Below are 21871 nucleotides of genomic sequence, written 5' to 3'. Positions count from 1 at the left end.
GATAAGGAGACCAAAATTGTGCACAGCACTCCAGGTGTGGACTCACCAAGGCCATGTACAATTGTAGAAAGACTTCCTTACTCTTATACTCCAACCCCCTTGCAATAAAGGCCAACATGCCATTTGCCTTCCTTATTGCTTGCTGTACCTGCATGCTAGCTTTCTGTGTTTCTTGCACAAGGACACCCAAATTTCTCTGAACACAAACATTTAAAAGTTTCTCACCATTTAAAAAATATTCTGTTTTACTATTCTTCCTACCAAAGTGAATAAGCTCATATTTCCCCACATTATACTCAATCTGCTACCTTACTGGCAACTCACTTAGTCTGTCTATATCCCTTTGCAGATGCTTTGTGTTCTCCTCCTTACTGTCCGACCTAGCTTTGTATTGTCAGAAAACTTGGATACATTACACTTAGTCCCTTCATCTAGGTCATTAATATAGATTGTAAATAGCTGAGGCCCCAGCACTGATCCTTGCGGCACCCCACCAGTTACTAATTGCCAACCTGAAAAAAATCCATTTATCCCTACTCTCTATTTTCTTTCCATTAGCCAATCCTCTATCCATGCTAATACATTACCTCCAATCCCATAGCCCTTATCTTGTGCAATAATCGTTTATGTGACACCTTATCGCATGCCTTTTGGAAATCCAAATATACTATATCCACTGGTTCCCCTTTATCTACCCTGCTAGTTACATCCTCAAAAAACTCTTAATAAATTTGTCAAACACGACGTCCCTTTCAAAAACCATGTTGACTCTGTAAGTGCCCTGATACCACTTCCTTAACAATGGATTCCGCATATTCCTGATGACTGATGTCAGGCTAACTGGCCTGTAGTTCCCTGTTTTCTCCCCCTCTTGAATAGCAGTGTTACATTTGCTACCTTCCAATTCACTGGGACCGTTCTAGAATCTAAGGAATTTTGAAAGATCGAAACCAATGCATCCACTATCTCTCCAGCCACCTCTTTTAGAAACCTAGCATGTAGGCCATCAGGTCTCTAGTACTTTTTCTCTAGTTATATTAATTAAATTAAGTTCCTCACCCTCATTAGACCCTTGGTTCCTCACTTTTTGCATCTTCTACTATGAAGACAGATACAAAATATTTGTTAAAACTTTTCTGCCATTTCCTTATTCCCCATAATTTCTCCTGCCTCAGTCTTTAAGCAACCATTATTTACTTTTGCTACTCTCTTCCTTTTGACATACTTGTAGAAGCTCTTACAAACTTTTTTATATTTCTTGCTAGTTTTCTCAGTCTATTTTTTCTCTGTTAATCAATTTTTTGGTCATCCTTTGCTGGTTTCGGAAACTCAATTCTCAGGCTGACTATTCTTTGCAACATTATAAGCTTGTTCTTTCAATCTAATGCTATCCTTAACGTCTTTAGTTAGCCATGGATGGATCACTTTTCTTGAGGAGTTTTTGTTTCTCAATGGAATGTATTTTTGTTGAGAATTATGAAATATTTCTTTAAATGCTAGCCACTGCTTATCTTTCAATCTACCTTAGCCAACTCGCCCCTCATACCTATGCAATTGGCTTTATTTAGGTTTAAGACTCTAGTTTCGGACTTAGGCAAGTCACTCTCAAATGTAACCTGAAATTCTATTGTATTATGATCACTCTGTCCCAGAGGATCCGTTATAATGAGATTGCTAATTAACATTGTCAAATTACACAATACAAGATCTAAAATAGCCTGTTCCCTGGTTGATTCCATGACATGTTGTTCTAGGAAACTGTTCCAATTGCATTCCATGAACTAATCCTCCAGACGACGTTTACCAAATTTAACAAATTTGATTTGTTCAGTCTATATGAAGATTAAAGTCCCCTGCAATTATTGCATTACCTTTGTAACAAGCTCCTACGATTTCTTGATTAATATTCTGTCCAGCTGTTTTCTGCCCCTTGTTATAGAAACATAGGTGCAGGAATAGGCCATTCGGTCCTTATTCCTTACCTTCATCCATACTGACTACTTCCTGATCTTCTGAGCCAAGATCCTTTCTAACTACTGTCCTTATGTCGTCCTTTATTATCAGGACTACCACCCCCTCTCCTTTACCATTCTGCCTGACTTTTTGAAACGTCAAGTAATCTAGAACATTTAGTTCCCAACCTTGATCACCTTGCAACCACATCTCTGTAATGGCTATTAGATTAAACCCATTTATCTCTATTTGTGCTACTAATTCATCTATCTTGTTACGAATGCTCCGTGCATTCAAATAAAGAACCTTTAATTTTTTTTTTACCATCATACCATACTTTGACCTTATTCTCTGCTGCACTGGTACCATTAAACTCTCTGCCTCTTCCTGTCACACTCTGCTTATTTTTATCCAAATCACTACACTGCTCCATTGCATTGACCTTTCTCTTTAGATAAATACATTTCCCCTCACCTGATCCCTCCGCCCTATATACGGCCCTAGTTATTCGATTCGCTAGGACGCTGGTCTCAGCCCAGTTTAAATGGAGCCCATCCCAATGGAACAGCTCCCTCTTTCTGTCAGGGCCCCATGAATTGAAATCCCTTTCCCCCACACCACTCTTTGAGCCATTCATTTAACTCTCGGATCTGCTTGACCCTATGCCAATTTGCACGTGGCTCAGGTAGTAATCCAGAGATTATTATCCTTGAGGTTCTGCTTATTAATGTAGACCCCCAGCTCCTCAAATTCCCTCAGCAGAACCTCATTCTTAGCTCGACCTATATCATTGGATCCTACATGGATCATGACAACTGGATCCTCCCCTTCCCACCCCAGTTCTTCTCCAGCCACGAGGCGATATCCTTAACTTTGGCACTGGGCAGGCATCACAACCTGCGGATCTCCTTGTTGCAGCTGCAGAGAACAAAACCTGTCCCCCTGACTATACTGTCCCCTACCACTATCACATTCCTTTCTTCTCCCCCCACTCGGAAGGCCCCCTGTACAAGGTGCCGTAGTCAGTTTGCCCTAGATGGTCATGTTTGAATCCCTCCAATCCAGTTTCTGCCCCTGCCATAGTACTGAAACGGCTCTCATCAAAGTCAAAAATGTGAGAAAATAATCAAAAAGGCTAATGGAATGCTGGCCTTTACATCTAGAGGACTATAGCACAAGGGGGCAGAAGTTATGCTGCAGCTATATAAAACCCTGGTTCGACCACACCTGTGAGCAGTTCTGGGCACCACACCTGAGGAAGGATATATTGGCCTTGAAGGGAGTGCAGCGTAGGTTTACCAGAATGATACCCGGACTTGAAGGGTTAAGTTATGAGGAGAGATTACACAAACTAGGATTGTATTCCCTAGAATTTCAAAGGTTCAGGGGTGACCTGATCGAAGTTTTCAGGATATTAAGGGAAACAGACAGGGCAGACAGAGAGAAACTATTTCCGCTGGTTGGGGATTTTAGGACTGGGGCATAGTCTAAAAATTAGAGCCACTCCCTTCAGGAGTGAAATTAGGAAACATTTCTACACACAAAGGTGGAAGTTTGGAAAATTATTCCGCAAATGGCAGTTAATGCTAGGTCAATTGTTAATTTTAAATCGGAGATTGATAGCTTATTGTTAACCAAAGGTGTTAAGGGATATGGGCCAAAGCCGGGTATATGGAGTTATAACGCAGATCAGCCATGATCTCATCGAATGACGGGACAGGCACAAGGGGCTGAATGGCCTACTCCAGTTCATATGATCCTATCCTTTGTGACTGTGACAAAGGTAAACTATCCCTCCGCATCCTTCTCAACCTATCTGCAGCCTTCGACATGATTGACCACTTCATCCTCCAACGCCTCTTCACTGTCATCCAGCTGGGTGGGACTGCAGTCGCCTTTTTCTATTCTTATCTATTTAATCGTAGCCAGAAAATCACCTGCAATGGCTTCTCTTCCCACTCCCACATCTATCCTTGGCCCCCTCCTATTTCTCATCTATATTCTGTCACTCGGCGACATGCGAAAACACATTTTCACTTTCCACATGTACGACGATGATACCCAGCTCTACCTCACCACCATTTCTCTCGACCCCTCCACGGACTCTAAATTGTCCGACTGCTTGTCTGGCATCCAATACTGGGTGAGCGGAGATTTTCTCCAATTAAATATGGGGAAGACTGAAGTCATTGACTTTGGTCCCTGCCACAAACTCCATTCCCTAGCCACCGACTCCATCCCTCAACCTAGCATCTATTTGAGGCTGAACCAGACTGTTCGCAACCTTGGTGTCATATTTGATCCTGAAATGAGTTTCCAACCACATATCTGCGGCACATCTAAGACCGCCTATTTCCACCTCCGTAACATCGCTGTCTCTGCTCCTGCCTCAGCTCATCTGCTGCTGAAACCCTCATCTATCCCGTTGTTACCTCTAGACTTGACTATTCTTGGCTGGCCTCCCACATTCTACCCGACGTAAACTTGAGGTAATTCTAAGCTCGGCTGCCCATGTCTTAACTTGCAACAAGTCCCGTTCACCCATCACCCCTGTGATCGCTGACCTACATTGGCTCCTGGTTAAGCAACACCTCGATTTCAAAATGTCATCCTTGTTTTCAAATCCCTCCATGGTCTTGCCCCTCCCTATCTCTGTAATCTCCTTTAGCCCCACAACCCTACGAGATATCTGTGCTCCTCAAAGTCTGCCCTCTTGAACATCCTTGATTATAATCGCTCAACCATCGGCGCTCTGTCTTCAGCTGCCTAGGTCCTAAGCTCTGGAACTCCCTCCTTAAACCGCTCTTTCCTCCTTTAAGAAGCTCTTTAAAACCTATTTCATCTGCCCTATTTTCTTATGTGGCTCGGTATCAATCTTATTACACTTTTGTGAAGCGCTTTGGGATGTTTTACTCTGTTAAAGACGCTATATAAATACAAGTTGTTGTTGTAACATTGTGTTCATAGACTCATAGAATCTTACAGCACAGAAGGAGGCCATTTGGCTTTCGTGCCCTTTGCTGCCTCTTTGAAAGAACTATCCAATTTAGTTCCACAGAACAACTTTTTCCCCATAACCCTGCAAGTCCTCTTCAAGTACATGCCCAGTTGTCTTTTGAAAGTTCCTATGGAATCTGATTCCACCACCCTTTGAGGTAGAGCGTTCCAGGTGTTATCATTTGACATGTCTCCTCATTTCCACTCTAGTTTTGCCAATTAGATCTGTGACCTCTGACTACTGTCCCACTCGCCAGATGGCACAGTTTCTCCATACTTGTTCTATCAAAACCCCTCATAATTTTGAATGCCTCTATTAGGTCTCCCCACAACCTCTTTAACGAGAACAAGCCAAGGTGCTTCAGTCTCGCCACATCACTGAAGTCCTTCATCCCTGATTTCATCCTGGTAAACCTTCTCGTATCCTTTCTAAGGCCTTGACATTATTCCTAAAATATGGTTCCCAGAATTGTACACAGTACTCCAGCTGAGACCTAACCAGTGATTTGTAAAGGTTTAGCATGACTTTCTTGTTTATTTATTCAATGCCATTATTTATAAAGCTAAGTATCCCATAAGCTTTCTTAACCGCCTTATCCGCCCTGCCACCTTCAAAGATTTGTGAATATACATATCAGGTCTCTGCTCTTGCGTCAAACTAGTACCATTTAGATTATACTGCCTCTCCATGTTGTTTCTCCCAAAGTGCATCACTTCACACTTATCTGCATTAAATTGCATCTGCCATGTGTCTGCTCATTTTATCCCTGATCAGGCAGTTTCAGGTTCAGTTCTTATTTGAAAAATGGTTTGAATGTTTCCTCTATCACAGTTGAGATGAATGAAATACTTTTGCTTTCGAGAAAGCACAATTATCAAAGATTTCACAGACAATTTTAGAACTGAATTAAAAGCTGAAAATATTGGAAATACTCAGCAAGCGCAGCAGCATCGGAAAAGAAGTACATTTCCTGTTTTATTTCCTATTTTATTTTGGATTTTTAATATTCAGTTACACTTTTTATCAAATATTCAGCTTAGATTTTTTTTGTATTTTCATATTTTAAATCAGTATTGTCCATAGACATCAAAATTTTACTCTTGCATTTTTAAGGTACTTTCTTGATATCAGCCTTGGCTCAGTCTTGCCTCTGAGTCCAGATCATTGGTTCATCCCCACTCCGGTACATAATCTCGACTGACACGGCAGTGCAATACTGCTGGAAGTGCTATCTCTCAGATGAGATGTTAAACTGAGGTCCTGTATGCCCTCTCGGGTGGATGTAAAAGATCCTATGGCACTATTCGAAGAAGAACATAGGAGTTTTCCCATTGTTCTGGCCAACAAACAGCACTAAGAAATTATCTGATCATTTATCTCAGTACTGTTCATGTGTCAATTGGATACATCCATTTCCTTACACGACAAAAGTGCCTATACTTCAAAAGTACTTAATTAATTGTGAAACACTTTGGGACGTCCTGAGGTCATGAAAGATACCACATAAATGCAAGTTCTTTCTATTCGTATACCAGAAAAACACAGAAAATATTTTTTGGAACTAGAAGTATTTTATAAAGGTATAAAGTTTCTGGGTTTTAATATCTAGCTTGAATTGCGAGTTACACAATTGTCATTTACATAAGGTGCTTCACAGAGATAGACAAAGCAAAGGAAAAAAAAAGTGAATTTTATTTTTCTCCACGAAATATGGGACGGGGTAAATAATTCCCTGATTTTGAGCAACTTCATGCCTGTGCACACACTAACGAACTTAACTTTGGGCATTTGCAGTTCTTGCATTTATATGCAGAAACGTGATTTTGTGGAGGAAAATCCAAATCATGGCTTGTAGTGCATTGACTGTGTATCAGCAGGCTTTCGATCGGCTTGATTCCTCCAACAACCAGGAAAGACCTGCTTTCCGAATTTAGCTGCAGCACTGCTATATTGGCTACTGCAGCAAAATTCAGCTGGTGCATTGTATACTTTGGCACATCTTTTCTTTACACATTTAAATTCGTTTTTGGAAAATTGGGACTGCTGAAAATGAACAAATTTGTAGCAAATCTGTGTGGCAGTGTTGCACAAAATGAAGGAATAGAGTAGCAGTAAGTACATAGGGCCCAAGTTTTCACAAGAAAAAAAACGGGCGCCCCTCCGAGCTGGGCGCCCGTTTTTCGCGCCACAAAGTGCGCCTAAAAAAATCCTTGGTATTCTCCACCTACTTGCAGGTCCTCTGGCCCTCGGCGCAGCGCAGCACGAGCTGTGGGGGGCGGAGCCAGGTCCCTGCGCTGAAAACAGTGCTGGGACCTCTGCACATGCGCACTACAGTCGGCACGCAAGTGCAGTAGCTCCAGGCGCCGAACTGTGTGGGAGAGGCCCGAAGCACGCAGCTCCTAGCCCTGGCTGAATGGCCTCACTGGGGCTGCGTGAATAAGGCTCCTCCCACGGCCAGCTCCTGCTCCCCGCCCGACCAGACCCGACACCCGCGCCCCCCTCCCCCCCCACCTCCGGACCAGACCCGACACTCACTCCCCGCCCCCCCCTGCCTCCGGACCAGACCCGACACCCGCTCCCCGCCCCCCCTGCCTCCGGACCAGACCCGACACCCGCTCCCCCCCTGCCTCCGGACCAGACCCGACACCCGCGCCCCCCCCCGACTGACCCGACCGACCCGCGCTCCTGTTCCCGCTCCCCGCCCCCCCGACTGACCCGACCGACCCGCGCTCCTGTTCCCGCTCCCCGCCCCCCCGACTGGACCCAACCCGACCCGCGCTCCCGCCCCCCGACCCGACCCCCCCCCCCCACTGGACCCGACCCGACTCCCGCTCCCGGACTGGATCCGACCTGACCTCTCCCCCTCTCTCTCTCTCTCCCTCCCCCCCCCTCTCACCCTCTCTCTCTCCCTCCCCCCCTCTCCCCCCCTCTCTCTCCCTCTCTCTCTCCCCCCCTCTCTCTCCCTCCCCCACTCTCTCTCCCTCCCCCCCTCTCTCTCCCTCTCTTTCTCTCTCCCTCCCTCTCTCTCTCTCCCTCTCCCTCTCTTCCCCCGCCTCGACCTGAACCGAACCGAACCTCCCCAACCCGACCCAACCCAACGCCACCTACCTGTAAATCTGGTGCTGGGGACGGGCCCTGCCTGAAGTCTCGGGCCGGCCCGTTCAGCCTTCGGTCCCGAAAGGCCTGCCTGAAGCACTTTCACACAGGTAGGAAGATGGTTTATTTAATCTTTTCTTTGCTTATAAATGTTTATTCAGGTTGGATTTATTTGTATAATATTTGTATAAGTATAAATAAGGATTTATTATAGAATTTAATGACTTCCCTTTCCCTCCCCACCTCGTTCTGGACGCCTAATTTGTAACCTGCGCCTGATTTTTTAATGTGTAGAACAGGTTTTTTCAGTTCTACAAAAATCTTCACTTGCTCCATTCTACTTTAGTTTGGAGTACGTTTTCACTGTGGAAACTTTCAAATCAGGTGTCAGTGGCCGGACACGCCCCCTTTTTAAGAAAAAATTCTGTTCCAAAGTGGAACTGTTCTACCTGACTAGAACTGCAGAAAAAAAAATGTGGAGGATTGCGATTTCTAAGGTAGTCCGTCTTCCACCAGTTGCTCCTAAAAATCAGGCGCTAATCATGTGGAAACTTGGGCCCAAAGAATGGTGTGCCTTTACCCTGATAGAAATTCAGGGAATTAAGTTCTCTTCTTTAAATAGTTTTGCTCAATAGATACAGGACTTTATTGTAGAGCTTTTTTTTTCATCTACTCCTGTAAAATGTGTTGGAGTAGTATGGGGCATTGGGATTTCTTTACGGGATCAAATGGTCTTCTGTATGAAGAAGGTTATTAGTTTCTTCTTTACTTCGATATCCTGAGAAGATATTAAAGTCCTCTGTCAGAGTATCCAACTATTTCTTGAATGATTACAGGGTTTTCACCTTCACTTGGAAATCAATTGCACGTATTGATCACTCTTCGTGTGAAGAAACATAGAAACATAGAAAATAGGTGCAGAGTAGGCCATTCGGTCCTTCGAGCCTGCACCACCATTCAATAAGATCATGGCTGATCATTCACCTCAGTACTCCTTTCCTGCTTTCTCTCCATACCCCTTGATCCCTTTAGTCATAAGGGCCATACATAGAAACATAGAAACATAGAAAATGGGTGCAGGAGTAGGCCATTCGGCCCTTCTAGCCTGCACCGCCATTCAATGAGTTCATGGCTGAACATGCAACTTCAGTACCCCATTCCTGCTTTCTCACCATACCCCTTGATTCCCCTAGTAGTAAGGACTTCATCTAACTCCTTTTTGAATATATTTAGTGAATTGGCCTCAACAACTTTCTGTGGTAGAGAATTCCACAGGTTCACCACTCTCTGGGTGAAGAAATTCCTCCTCATCTCAGTCCTAAATGGCTTCCCCCTTATCCTTAGACTGTGTCCCCTGGTTCTGGACTTCCCCAACATTGGGAATATTCTTCCTGCGTCTAACCTGTCTAACCCCGTCAGAATTTTAAACGTTTCTATGAGATCCCCTCTCATTCTTCTGAACTCCAGTGAATACAAGCCCAGTTGATCCAGTCTTTCTTGATAGGTCAGTCCCGCCATCCCGGGAATCAGTCTGGTGAACCTTCGCTGCACTCCCTCAATAGCAAGAATGTCCTTCCTCAGGTTAGGAGACCAAAACTGTACACAATACTCCAGGTGTGGCCTCACCAAGGCCCTGTACAATTGTAGCAACACCTCCCTGCCCCTGTACTCAAATCCCCTCGCTATGAAGGCCAACATGCCATTTGCTTTCTTAACCGCCTGCTGTACCTGCATGCCAACATTCAAGACCTAACTCCGTCTTGAATAAATCCAATGAACTTGCATCAACAACTCTCTGCGGTAGGGGATTCCACAGGTTAACAACTCTGAGAAGACCTTTTATTAGTTTGAGCCTGTGTAGCATTACCTCAATTCCTCATTTTGTTTGAAATAATGGCAGGGAATTTCCTCACAGTTACTCCCGCACCTCCGCAGTAACTTAGCCAGAAGTGCGGCGGAAACCACAGCAAAGTTACCCATCAGCCATCTTCTTATTGATTCCCAGGTTTTACCCTGAACCCCCACTGCTTTAATTTTAAGTACTCGCCTTTTAAGAGGAACTTTGACAAGTACATTTTGGAGGCACGGTATAACATGTTGTAGAGTTTTCAGCATTCCACTTTTTAAAAATTTTGTTCACGGGATGTAAGCGTCGCTAGCATGGCCAGCATTTATTGCCCATCCCTAATTGCCCTTGAGAAGGTGGTGGTGAGTCGCCTTCTTGAACCGCTCCAGGTTTTTTTTGATATGGCTTGCTAGTGGTCATTTCATAGGGCAGTTAAGAGTCAACCACATTGCTGTGAGTCTGGAGTCACATGTAGACCAGACCGGGTAAGGACAGCAGATTTCCTTCCCTAAAGGACTTTAGTGAACTTGCTGTGTCATTTCTTCAAAAGCCAACGAGGTTGGTCAGGCAAGATCTGAATCCATATTGCTGCTGTTTATTAGGTTATCAACCAGTTGTCAGTTTTTTTCCTGATTATTAGTTCCATTATTTTCATGGCACTGATGTAGTACTAATTGTTCTGCAGTCGCCTGAGTCTGTTTTGAAAATGGGCATCAATTCACCTGTTTGCAGTATACTGGGGTCTCAACAGTATTCATTGTGACTCATGGCCTCACAATTCTCCTACCTTGTCTCTCAGGGGTAAGTGCCATCTGCCCTTGTGGATTTATTTGTCTTTAGCCCCATGAGCCTGTCTCGGACTTAATTCAGTTGTCAATTTGATATGGATTATTCCTATTTAGGGAAGGTATGCTTCTGCAATCTTCCCTTGTGAATATGACTTAAAAACTGTTCTACTTATTCTTTGCTGAATTGGTGTTAAATGAATTGCCCCAATCAATTTGTTTAATTGGAATTATTGGAATTTGAGCCTTTGAGCTGTTTCAGGCTGATGACTTGTTTTAAAGTATGTAATATTTTATGTCTTTGCAACAGAAACAAGTATTTATATATATCAGCAGAGTTGGGAGGCGGGGGGGAAGCGGAAAATGCTTTGGGACTGGTCTATCAATATGTTGAACTTATAAAAACATAAGAAATAGGAACAGGAGTAGGCCATACGGCCCCTCGAGCCTGCTCCGCCATTCAATAAGATCATGGCTGATCTGATCATGGACTCAGCTCCACTTCCCTGCCCACTCCCCATAACCCTTTATCCCCTTATCGATTAAGAAACCGTCTATTTCTGTCTTAAATTTATTCAATGTCCCAGCTTCCACAGCTCTCTGAGGCAGTGAATTCCACAGATTCACAACCCTCTGAGAGAAGAAATTTCTCCTCATCTCTGTTTTAAATGGGCGGCCCCTTATTCTAAGATCGTGCCCTCTAGTTTGAGTCTCCCCCATCAGTGGAAACATCCTCTCTGCATCCACCCTGTCAAGCCCCCTCATAATCTTATAAGATCACCTCTCATTCTTCTGAATTCCAATAAGTAGAGGCCCAACCTACTCAACCTTTTCTCATAAGCCAATCCCCTCATCCCCGGAATCAACCTAGTGAACCTTCTCTGAACTGCCTCCAAAGCAAGTATATACTTTCTTAAATATGGAAACCAAAACTGCACGCAGTATTCCAGGTGTGGCCTCACCAATACCTTATGTAGCTGTAGTAAGACTTCCCTGCTTTTATACTCCATCCCCTTTGCAATAAAGACCAAGATATCATTGGCCTTCCTGATCACTTGCTATACCTGCATACTATACTTTTGTGTTTCATGCACAAGTACCCCCAGGTCCCGCTGTACTGTGGCACTTGCAATCTTTCTCCAACTTACTGCTACTGCTATATTTGTAGACTCCTTGAAAAAATGCACACCATCCCAAAGAGCACGACATTTTAGAAACAACTAACTGCCTTCCCACTACATCCCTTACTCGCTTCTGTTCACTCTTCTCGTTGGTGCGACATGAACTTTCCTTTAACCGTACCTTTTCTTCTCGAATATATATGAATATTTGTAGAATCTGAAACATGTTCTCCATGAGCTACAAGCCTTGGGCGTTATTGTGCTTCTTGTGAATATTATTACTGGGTTGCATTTGTGTCCATTTTATTGGCAGATAATAGCTTTTACTAGCACAGCTGGAGCCCTCATAAACTACATTTATGCGGCAGAATCACATTTAGTTCACATCAAAAGGATCAGTACTAAATGCGGTCTGCAAATGTTTATGCAGACTTATCCTGAAAAATGCACATCAGGTTAGCCAAGAAATGCCATGTTGGGAGCAGGTCTTTGAGGATAAAAAATAAAAAATGACAATTTGAAAATCTTTATACCATAGCCAATTTAATTGTTTATTTATCGCTGAGTCTAAATGAAGTCCGCAGAAAGTGCAGAACAAAATTATGTTTCATGCAGAAGTGATGAGACTTCTAAAACATGGCTCTGATTCTCAGGGAAAGTTGACAGTTGATTGATTCTGGTGCACTGAACATTGAGCAGAGTCGATAAAGGAGGAACACTTTATGTTGAATCAGGAATTCTATGCACTGCGAATCAATGATTTAACTCTGTGGTTCTCACTCTGGGGGATGTGTGTGAGACCTATCGAGATGGGATGCAGCCTGTGGTTAAAGTGAGCCAGAAGGCTTCAGTATGATATCCAAGCTGTGTTTAAACAGACCTTGCTACCAACTGTGCTATCTTCTGCCCAGCAGCTCTCATTCCTTATTGTCCACTTGGAAACAAGGCCCTTGCCATCCATGACCTTATTGTGGATGATTGCATTGACATCATGGCTTTGACTCAGACTTGGTTCACGAATGATGACATCTTGCTCTTCACTGAACCCACCCTTCCAACTATTCTTTCCACACCTGCTCTGTCCGAACTGCCATGGTGGCAGTGTGGCACTTGTCATGAAATCACATCTTTGTGTCTCCTCTTCATCCTTTAGTGCCTTCACTTCCTTTAAGCATCTCATCTTCTTCCATCCCTCTTGCACCTAATTTAAAATCCTTGTCCTCCACCGTGCCTCCAAGCCCCACCCCAAATCTCTCCCACAGATATTCTCCTTCCATTTTTCCCTTGGCCTCTGTGTGGTGAGATCTCATACTCGGTAATTTCAATCCCTATCTCAAATCCCCTCGACTCTATCAGTGCATCCTTTTAAGAGGGCCGTGGCTATTGGTTTCCTTCATAACCCCCTGGTAACTAAGACTTTTATTCTCGATTCACGTGAAAGTAGTGACTCTTGTTTCCATGGGTACCAGGCTCGCAGTACATTACCAAAATTGTCATTGTTCATGTGCTGGAAAGCTGTATAACTATGGAAGGGAGCATCATAGCCAATTTAGCCTCGCCAGGCCATTTTCCACCTCACAGTTTTGCCATACGAAAGTGCAAGTGTTGTGGCAAATGGGGAGTATATGCTTCAGAAACAAATAAGGAAGACGTAAAAATATTTGAGCAATGGCATAAGCACCACATGTGGTATATGTATGTAATTGTTTACTATTAGGAGTTCCGCACACACACTTGCTGATTGCATAAGTTTGCTTCCATGCATATAGGTTAAATATCAATTAGCAATTTCATCCTACAGATCATTGTTTTGTTAAAAAGATTCCAGTAGGGGAAAAAATGGACATATTGTAATGAATTAAAAATTTCCATCAAAGTTGACCTCTATTATTTTGATTTTACTAGACTGTGGACTGTGTTCTCAATACTGTGTAATTTATTTATTCAAGGGTGCTTTAAAAGCTGATTTGAATCTCTGAGCTTCATCGACAGAGAGAGCTTAATGCATCATTCTTCTCACAGATCTACGATTTCTGATGTTGAGTAATGAGTTTCTTTATCATACTTGGCATCAGAGTTGCTTTGCCAACCTATACTTAATTAATAAACAAACATTATTAATGAAAACTGCTCTCCATTAATCTTCATTAAAAAAAAATCAAACTGCTACTTAGTATTGCAGTAAGTATATCCAATTACTGGAGAATAAAAAGGACGCACTTTGACTTAACATTGTGAAGTACAAAGCCGACAAACGGTGTTATTTTAACTTATTAGAATCGTTGCATTAGACATTGTGGCTGCCCTAGATTGTAACCTGTTCCTACATTCTCAATGTTTTTTTCCAATTTTCAACTTCTCCTTTCCTGAAGGTGCTGACACTTGCTGGGTCCAATTCCATGGACCCTGACAATCCTCCATTATTTTGCTATTTAACTTCATGTGTGAATCTAGACAATGGAGCCTGAGTTTTCCACTGCTGGTCAATTATTGTAGCAGCATTAACCAAGTGGCCTGCAATGGAACATTGAGGGGCTTCCACTCAGCCGGAATATTGCCCACTTTGTGTGAGAGAGAGCAGGGAACGTGTGCACCAGTCCATATCTTTGCATACATAGAATGGGCTGAGTTGTTCTCCCCTCCTCTGTCTCCTACCGCGTCCTCTGCTAATTGAAGTTATTCCAGTCATTGCATCCTATGAGTAGGGAAATTCTCAAGAGACAAGACTTGGATAGGAATGGTCCATAGTGGGGAGAAGGAATCTTGGACAGAACGGAGTGGTGAAGTGCACAGAGACGGGAGGGGGGGAAGGAGAGTGGGAAAAGTGGAAAGGAAAGAGGGTGGGTAGGGAGAGAAGCAGCCGATGAATAAAGAAAATAGAAGGGAGCAGAAGATGGACGGGGGAAACAGAAGATGGGCGAAACTGGAAGCGGTGCTTTGGGATGGCGAGAAAGAGTGCTCGCATTCACTGAGCGGGAAGGCGCAGGAAAGCATATTAATTTACTGAGAGTGAGGAGGGTGATGTGCCAGCATTAGCTGTGAAGACGGAGCAGGAGAGTCCCAGCAATAACGGAGGTGATTGAGAAAAGAACAATCATGAATGGAGAAGCGAGGGGAAAATAAGGAACATGTCGACATGTACTTGGGGTGGGAGAAGGAAACAGGTTGGACTGAAAGGGCTGTATGAAGGAGAGTACCTGCTTAAACTAGGTCGGCGGGGAAAGAGTGCCAGGTTGAATTGAGGGAAGAGAGGAAGGAGTGCCAGCATTAACCGGAGGAGCAGTAAAAGGCAAGAGGAATGTCAACATGAGTCGAAAAGGTTGAAGGAGGCAGAGTGACTCTTGAGAGAGCTTTTAGGGAGATGATGCTCTGGTTGGTCTGTTGAAAACCCATTGGTATTTTGCTTTTCATTTTAGTAATTTTAATGTAGAAAACTTTAAAATTAATTAAAATGCATCATTTTAATGTAAAAAATCAAAATGACCAAATCGCAAATATTTTTTGTAAAATTCAGCAAATGCCTTTAAGATGAAAAGAAAATGCAGTGCCCCTGTTTATTGGGGATTTCAAAATACTGAAGAATGTACCAAATAAAGGGTTAAAGAAACAATACTTTCTTGGAGGAGAAGGCTCCAGAATGTTGCAGAAAATAAATTTTGTATTACATATTTATAGCTCGGAAAGGGACCATCTGGCTCAACCAGTCCATACTGGTGTTTGAGTCTTCTCCTTACCCCCTTCATCTAATTCCATCGACATATCCTATTCCTTTCTCCCTCATGTGTTTATCTAGCTTCCCCTTAAATGTATCTATGCTATTCGCCTCAACTACTCCTTGTGGTAGTAAGTTCCACATTCCAACTGTTCTCTGGGTAAAGATGTTTCTCCCGAATTTCCTATTTATTATTGTCTATCTTATATTTATGGCCCCTATTTCTGGTCGTGTGTATTCTCTACGTCTACTCGATCAAACCGTTTCATAATGTTGAAGACCTCTATCAGGTCACCCCTCAGTCATCTCTTTTCTAGAGAAAAGAGCCCCAACCTGTTCAACCTTTCCTGATAGGTATATCCTCTCAGTTCTGGTATCATTTGAGTAAATCCCTTTTTAACCTCATCCAGTGCCTCAATTTCCTTTTTTATCATAAGACCAGAACTGTTCACAGTATTCCAAGTGCCTTTTACTACGTTAAAGGTGCAATATAAATACAAGTTGTTGTTGTCTAAACGAGGTTCTATACAAGTTTAACATAACTTCTCTGCTTTTTAATTCTGTCCCTCAAGAAATAAAGCCCAGTGTGTTGTTTTTTAAAAATGTTATTACTGATCTTAATACTTTTAGTGGTTTGTTTATCTGTCCCCTCCGATCCCTCTGTTCCTCTATCCTGTTTAGACACTTATTTTCCAAGGAGTATGTGACCTCCTTATTCTTCCTACCAAAATACGCTACCTCTCACTTCGCTATATTGAAGTTTATTTGCCAATTACACACCCATTCTGCAAGTGTATTAATGTCTTCCTGTATTATTTCCCAGTCCTCCTCTGTATTAATTTACCCCCACCCCAATTTGGTGTCATCCGCAATTTTTGAAATTAATTCTTTTGATTCCCGAGTGCAAATTGTTTATGTCAATAGAAACAATAGTGGTCCCAGCATCGATTGTTGTAGACATTACTCCCGACCATTTGCAAATCTGAGTGACAACCATTAATCCCATCTTATTCAAAAGCAAAATACTGCAGATGCTGGAATCTGAAATAAAAACAGAGAATGCTGGAAATCTCAGCGGGTCAGGCAACATCCGTGGAGGGAAAAACAGAGTTAACGTTTCAGGTCGACGATCCTTCATCGGAAATCATATTGTTTTCTGTTTTGTAGCCAGATTACTATCCATTCTGCTACTTGGTCCCTGACTCCACGTGATCTGAACTTAGTCATGAGTCTATTATGAGGTACCTTATCGAAGGCCTTTTGGAAATCCAAATATATCGGTTGCGTCTCTGTTGCGGTGTTAATCCGGGCAGAGCGGCAAATTTTGCGCCGGGAAATGTTATGTGTTTCCAGCTGCAAAATTCACCAGCTGGTCCCTGAGTGCAGAGCGGAGCAGAGTGCTAAGGGAGACGTTCTTCACCTCTTTTAGGGGGCTAGGCCGGCTGAGCAAATGAAACCTCTAAGGTAAACAGCCGGCCTCGGAGCGCCCGAAACGAGGCTTCCGTGAAAAAAAATCTGTAAAAAAAACCCACCAAAAACATTCACAATACTTTACTGGTGCCACATCCACATGAATCGCAAAAATAAAAAAAAATCATTCATTCCTTCCCTCACTGCGGCCGCTACAGCTGGAACCGGCAGCTTTCACAGGCGGTCCCACTAGGGCGCGCTACGCGGCGCTACAGATCGGGCAAGTATCAAATTTCGAGCCAGTGTCACAACCAGGGGCGTGGTACACCACATCGCTTCTCTTGGGCGGTACAGCTCCGCGCCCCCGCCAACCCACACCGAATGTCCCGGCAGGCTCTCTGCCGCCATTACCACCGCTCCGGGGCGAAAACAAAGGCTGCAATGGACCGAAAATCCAGCCCAAATGTCTACTGTATTACCCTTACCTTCCCTTTCTGTTACATCTTGAAAGAATTCAGTAAGGTTGGTCTAGCATGACCTACCCTTTTGGAATTCGTGCTGACGATTATTTATTATATTTTCTGTTTCTAGATGTTTTTCTATTACGTTATCTTTCCTAACACTGACGTTAATCTAATTGGTGTATAATTCCCTGGACTTGTTCCATCTCCCTTTTTATATATAGGAATCACATTAGCTGTCCACCAGTCCTCTGGCATTGTTCCCTTTTCTAATGAATTTTTATATATATGTAATAGTGCCTTTGCTATTTATTCCCTAACTTTTAATACGGCCGGATCCAATTCTTCTGTACCAGGGGTTTTATCGTCTCTAAGTTTGATTAGTTTTTCAATTATCTTTCCTCCTTCTAATTAAATGTCTTTTTTTTTGATCCTCATGTCCACCATGGTAAACACCAAGGAAAAGTAATTATTTAATATTTCTGCCATTTCGCTGTTATTATCTGTGAGTTTATCTGTGTATCATAGAATCATTTGCTAGAATTTTCACAGGAAAGGAATGGGTGGGTTGGAGGCGTGGGGGGAGAAGTGAAGGTTGTAAAAATCTAAAACCCGACTCCAACATGCCTATTTTCACCTTTTACTCCAGTGGGACAGGGGCGGGCAGCCAACCCGCTGCTAGGAAGCAGGTTGATAATTTAAATATGATAATGGGGCCTAAAAGTTTTACTGCAGGCGGCCAGGGATTCCGGGCCACGGACTTCCAGATTTCTTGCCATCTCCTGCGAGTGGGAGATGGGAAAATCCAGAATCATCGAAATTTATGGTACAGAAGGGGTCCATTCGGCCCATCGTGTCTTCGCCGGCAGAAAAAGTGTTATCCAGCCAAATCCCACTTTCCAGCTCTTGGTCTGTAGCCTTGTTTGTTACAGCACTTCAAGTTCATATCTAAATATTTTTAAAATGTGATGAGGGTTTCTGCCTCTACCATCCTTTCAGGCAGTGAATTCCAGATCCCCACCACTCTCTGGGTGAAAAAAGTTCTCCTTAACCCCCCTCCAATCCTCTACCAATGACTTTAAAGCTATGGCCCCTGGCTATTGACCTCACTGCTGAGGGAAATAGGTCCTTCCAAGCCACTCTATCCAGGCCCCTCATAATTTTATACACCTCAGTTAAATCTCCCCTCAGCCTCTTCTGTTCCAAAGAAAACAACCCCAGCCTATCTTTTCTCATAGCTAAAATATTCCAGTCCTGGCAACATCTTCATAAATCTCCTCTGTACCCTCCCGAGTGCAATCATATCTTTCCTGTAATGTGACCAGAACTGTGTGCAGTGTTCTAGCTGTGGCCTAACTGGTGTTTTGTACAACTCTAATCATTTTACAGCTATCGGTATTGAACTACAACTGCTACTTCAGTTACCTAGACCTAAATCCTTCTTAGAATGGTAACATTGTTCACTATTTGCCCGGCCTCCAATTTTGGTATAGTCTTCAAATTTGGGAGATATTCTGATTTTTCTTTTGTTATTTATGTGCCTGTAGAATATTTCTTTTATTTTCCTTGATAATTTAATTTTGTAGTTTCTCTTTGCCTTCCTAATTGTTTTTTGACTTCTTTCCTAATCTTTTCCTGTCCCTTTTTGTCATCCTCTCCTTTGTTGTCAATGTTCTTAGTTTTTGCTTGTTTCTTTATTTATCCGTGGTGTGTCATTACTGTCTAGTTCTTGTTTTTTAGTGAGATATATTTCTCCTGGACTTTCTTTATCCCCGTTTTAAATGTTTCCCACTGCTGTTCTATTTCTTTGTTTGTCAATAAATTTTCCCGTTTATTTTCCCTATTTTTATTCACAGTAATTACCCGTCGTGCTTTAGTGAAGGAATATTGGGTGTACATGTAGCTTAAATTGCATGCCCATCTAACTACTTGTCGTCATCATCATCATAAAAGAAAAAAACTACTTGTATGGTGTTAAGGACCTACAACCACGATTTGTTCTTCAGTTGTCAGGTTTTGGGAGCTGTGTTAACTTTATTCAAAACTGTTGGTCGGCTTTTGCTAATTTTCTACCTCGCGGTGTATTTATTTTTATCCTGTGCAGTGTTATTAGTTAGCCTACTTTGACTTAGACCTGCAGACGTTGCCTGTGTTTTATTGCTATCTGTAGAGGGTTGTCACCATTTGCTGAGTTCAAAATTGGACAAGGATTAAGGTAGCCAGAAGGTGGGAATTTGGCTCGAGATGTGATGCTTGCTTTGCTGTTGATGAAAGTTAATTGGAAACCTTAGCAATGAATACCTCCACATCATGAGGCACTGAAGTAAGTGGGGATTAAAAAAAAATAATTCTGTTTAATGAAACACACCTTTAATGTCCAGTTTACATTTTAGAAATCTTTGGACATCACACTCAAAGATTCGGCTGCCTAGTCATAAAGCAGGCACGTGACAACCCTATATTCGTCAGAGCCCAGTATATTCTATGTCTAACTCTATACCCTTGTATTTGCTTTCCTTGCAGTTGCTGGCTTTCCTTGGAAGGTGGTCTTCTCTACGCCTTTGTAGGACCTGCGGCCGTCGTTGTTTTGGTATCACGTTTCCAGTCTCATTTCATTTACCATTGATTTCAGTCTCAGTAGTAAAGTAATGAGAAAAAAGTTACATTTTGGAGCCTTTAAAAAGATATTTTATGTTTATACATTTTTATTTCAACAGGTGAACATGGTTATTGGCATTCTGGTATTTAACAAACTTGTATCCAAAGATGGAATAACAGATAAGAAACTGAAGGAGCGGGCAGGGTATGATCATAAATACATCATCTAGCATTTTATTATCTTTGAAAGAAACTGACCATATTTCCTTGATTAGAAACAAGCAATATTGTCTATTATTCCTGGAAACAACGTTAAATAACCCGGTAGCCGCTAGCTAATAGTAGCCTTGACGTGTTAAAGTATTAATGATCGCCATATTCAGCCTTCATCAAACCATTGACATAGTATAATGTTCACACTGATGCCACATTTAGTCATCACATATTTTCTACTATGTTTAATTGTCTTTGTGATTGGGTCACAGTTCTCTGGTGTGTCTGAGGGGATATTTCAATTTAAAGAAACAGCATCCTTTTTGTTGGCCAACAACGCATTGCCTTGCTTAGCTAATAGGCTGCACAAATTCTTATTGCCTGAATGCTCTGGAATAAGGTCCATACAAGCTTGCTGAACAGAAATAAAATTGAAGGTGTACAGATCCTTTTAGTTCAAATTCAAAATTGAGACTCAGAATTAAATACACTTTGCTCACAGCACATAATTGGACTATCTTAACTATTGATCAATAGTAATATTTTAATGAAGTATCAGTACAATTTGTTTTACAATTTTCTTTCCTCCTCTCCCAAAGGCTGTGATGTGTGCTGGTGTACGGTTCCATAAACACTGGCCATCTTTCAATACCTCGCCTCCTGTCTTAGCCTGCACAGTGCATATTGCCAAGATGTTTGATAATGTGGAGCATGATAGGCAAATCTGATTCTTGTCTCTCCTGACAGCTATTCAGGCACACTATCTAGCAGGGATCTGAACAGCGATCAGGACAAGATCCGTGGCCGGCCCATGGAGGCTGTTGCAAATTCTGACACAGTCACGACTAACCTAGCATCGAGATTAGCTAATTCAGCATAGACCAGGATCATACCTACTCTGTGACTCAATTCCAAAACTGAGCAATCAGAATATCAAAATATTTTTCTTTTTAAAAGTTGAATTTGATATTTTTTGTGTAACTTAAAGCCAGGATTTTTCCGTCATTAATTTGAGCAAATATATACTGTAAATCTTTTATAATATGAGAAAAACAATTTGCTTTAGGATTGAGTTTGTTTCACAGTAGTAAGATGTCCGTAGAGTGACTTAACCATTGATGAGACTTTACAACATGTGCCTGGCCTCCTAATCTCTTTACTTGATCTCCATGGTGGTAGCAGAACAGTATTAAGTAATTGTAAACTATTAATGTTCATTCATTCAGGCTGTCGAAAACAAAATGAGTTCTTACAAAATGTGAATGCCATTTGTGGTGAGAGTTGAGGACTTCAGATATCTAAGCCTTGCATTTCAATCCAAGGTCTTTTACAGTAAAAGATCTGGCTTTCTCCATAGCAACAGTAGATACATTCTGTTGCTGAGCAACTTACTTTCTCACAGTCGGCAGAAACAAAATGGAGACAAGCCGAGAGAACAAAAAAAGATTTATCAGTAAAATATTGTTTGCTATAAGGAAGAGTGGAACAGTGACACAAACAAAGATTTTAAATGTTTTAGCGAGGACATTGGTGCCAGGAGACTCTGAAGCAGGAACAGTAAATGAGTTATAAAAATTTATAACACCATCTAGTTGGAGTTCTGCCAAGATTGGGAATGTAGTCTCTCAGCTCCTTTACATTTTTTGCCTGACTTCTTCAATGCCTTTCATAGTTCCTT

The 21871-nt window shown here is 42.3% G+C and overlaps 1 protein-coding gene across 1 annotated transcript in view; it reads left to right on the top strand.

Annotated features, from left to right (window-relative positions):
• Nucleotides 1–21871, top strand: part of adgrb1a (adhesion G protein-coupled receptor B1a) — a 691398-nt gene that overhangs the window by 586226 nt on the left and 83301 nt on the right. The window contains exons 23-24 of the mRNA XM_070888471.1: nucleotides 19906–19972; nucleotides 20100–20185. Of these exons, the coding sequence (XP_070744572.1) occupies nucleotides 19906–19972; nucleotides 20100–20185 (153 nt within the window). The remainder of the gene's footprint in view (nucleotides 1–19905; nucleotides 19973–20099; nucleotides 20186–21871) is intronic.

This window comes from Pristiophorus japonicus, chromosome 1 (assembly GCF_044704955.1).
Source record: "Pristiophorus japonicus isolate sPriJap1 chromosome 1, sPriJap1.hap1, whole genome shotgun sequence".
Lineage (NCBI taxonomy): Eukaryota > Metazoa > Chordata > Chondrichthyes > Pristiophoridae > Pristiophorus > Pristiophorus japonicus.
This window is presented reverse-complemented; position numbering and strand designations above follow the sequence as displayed.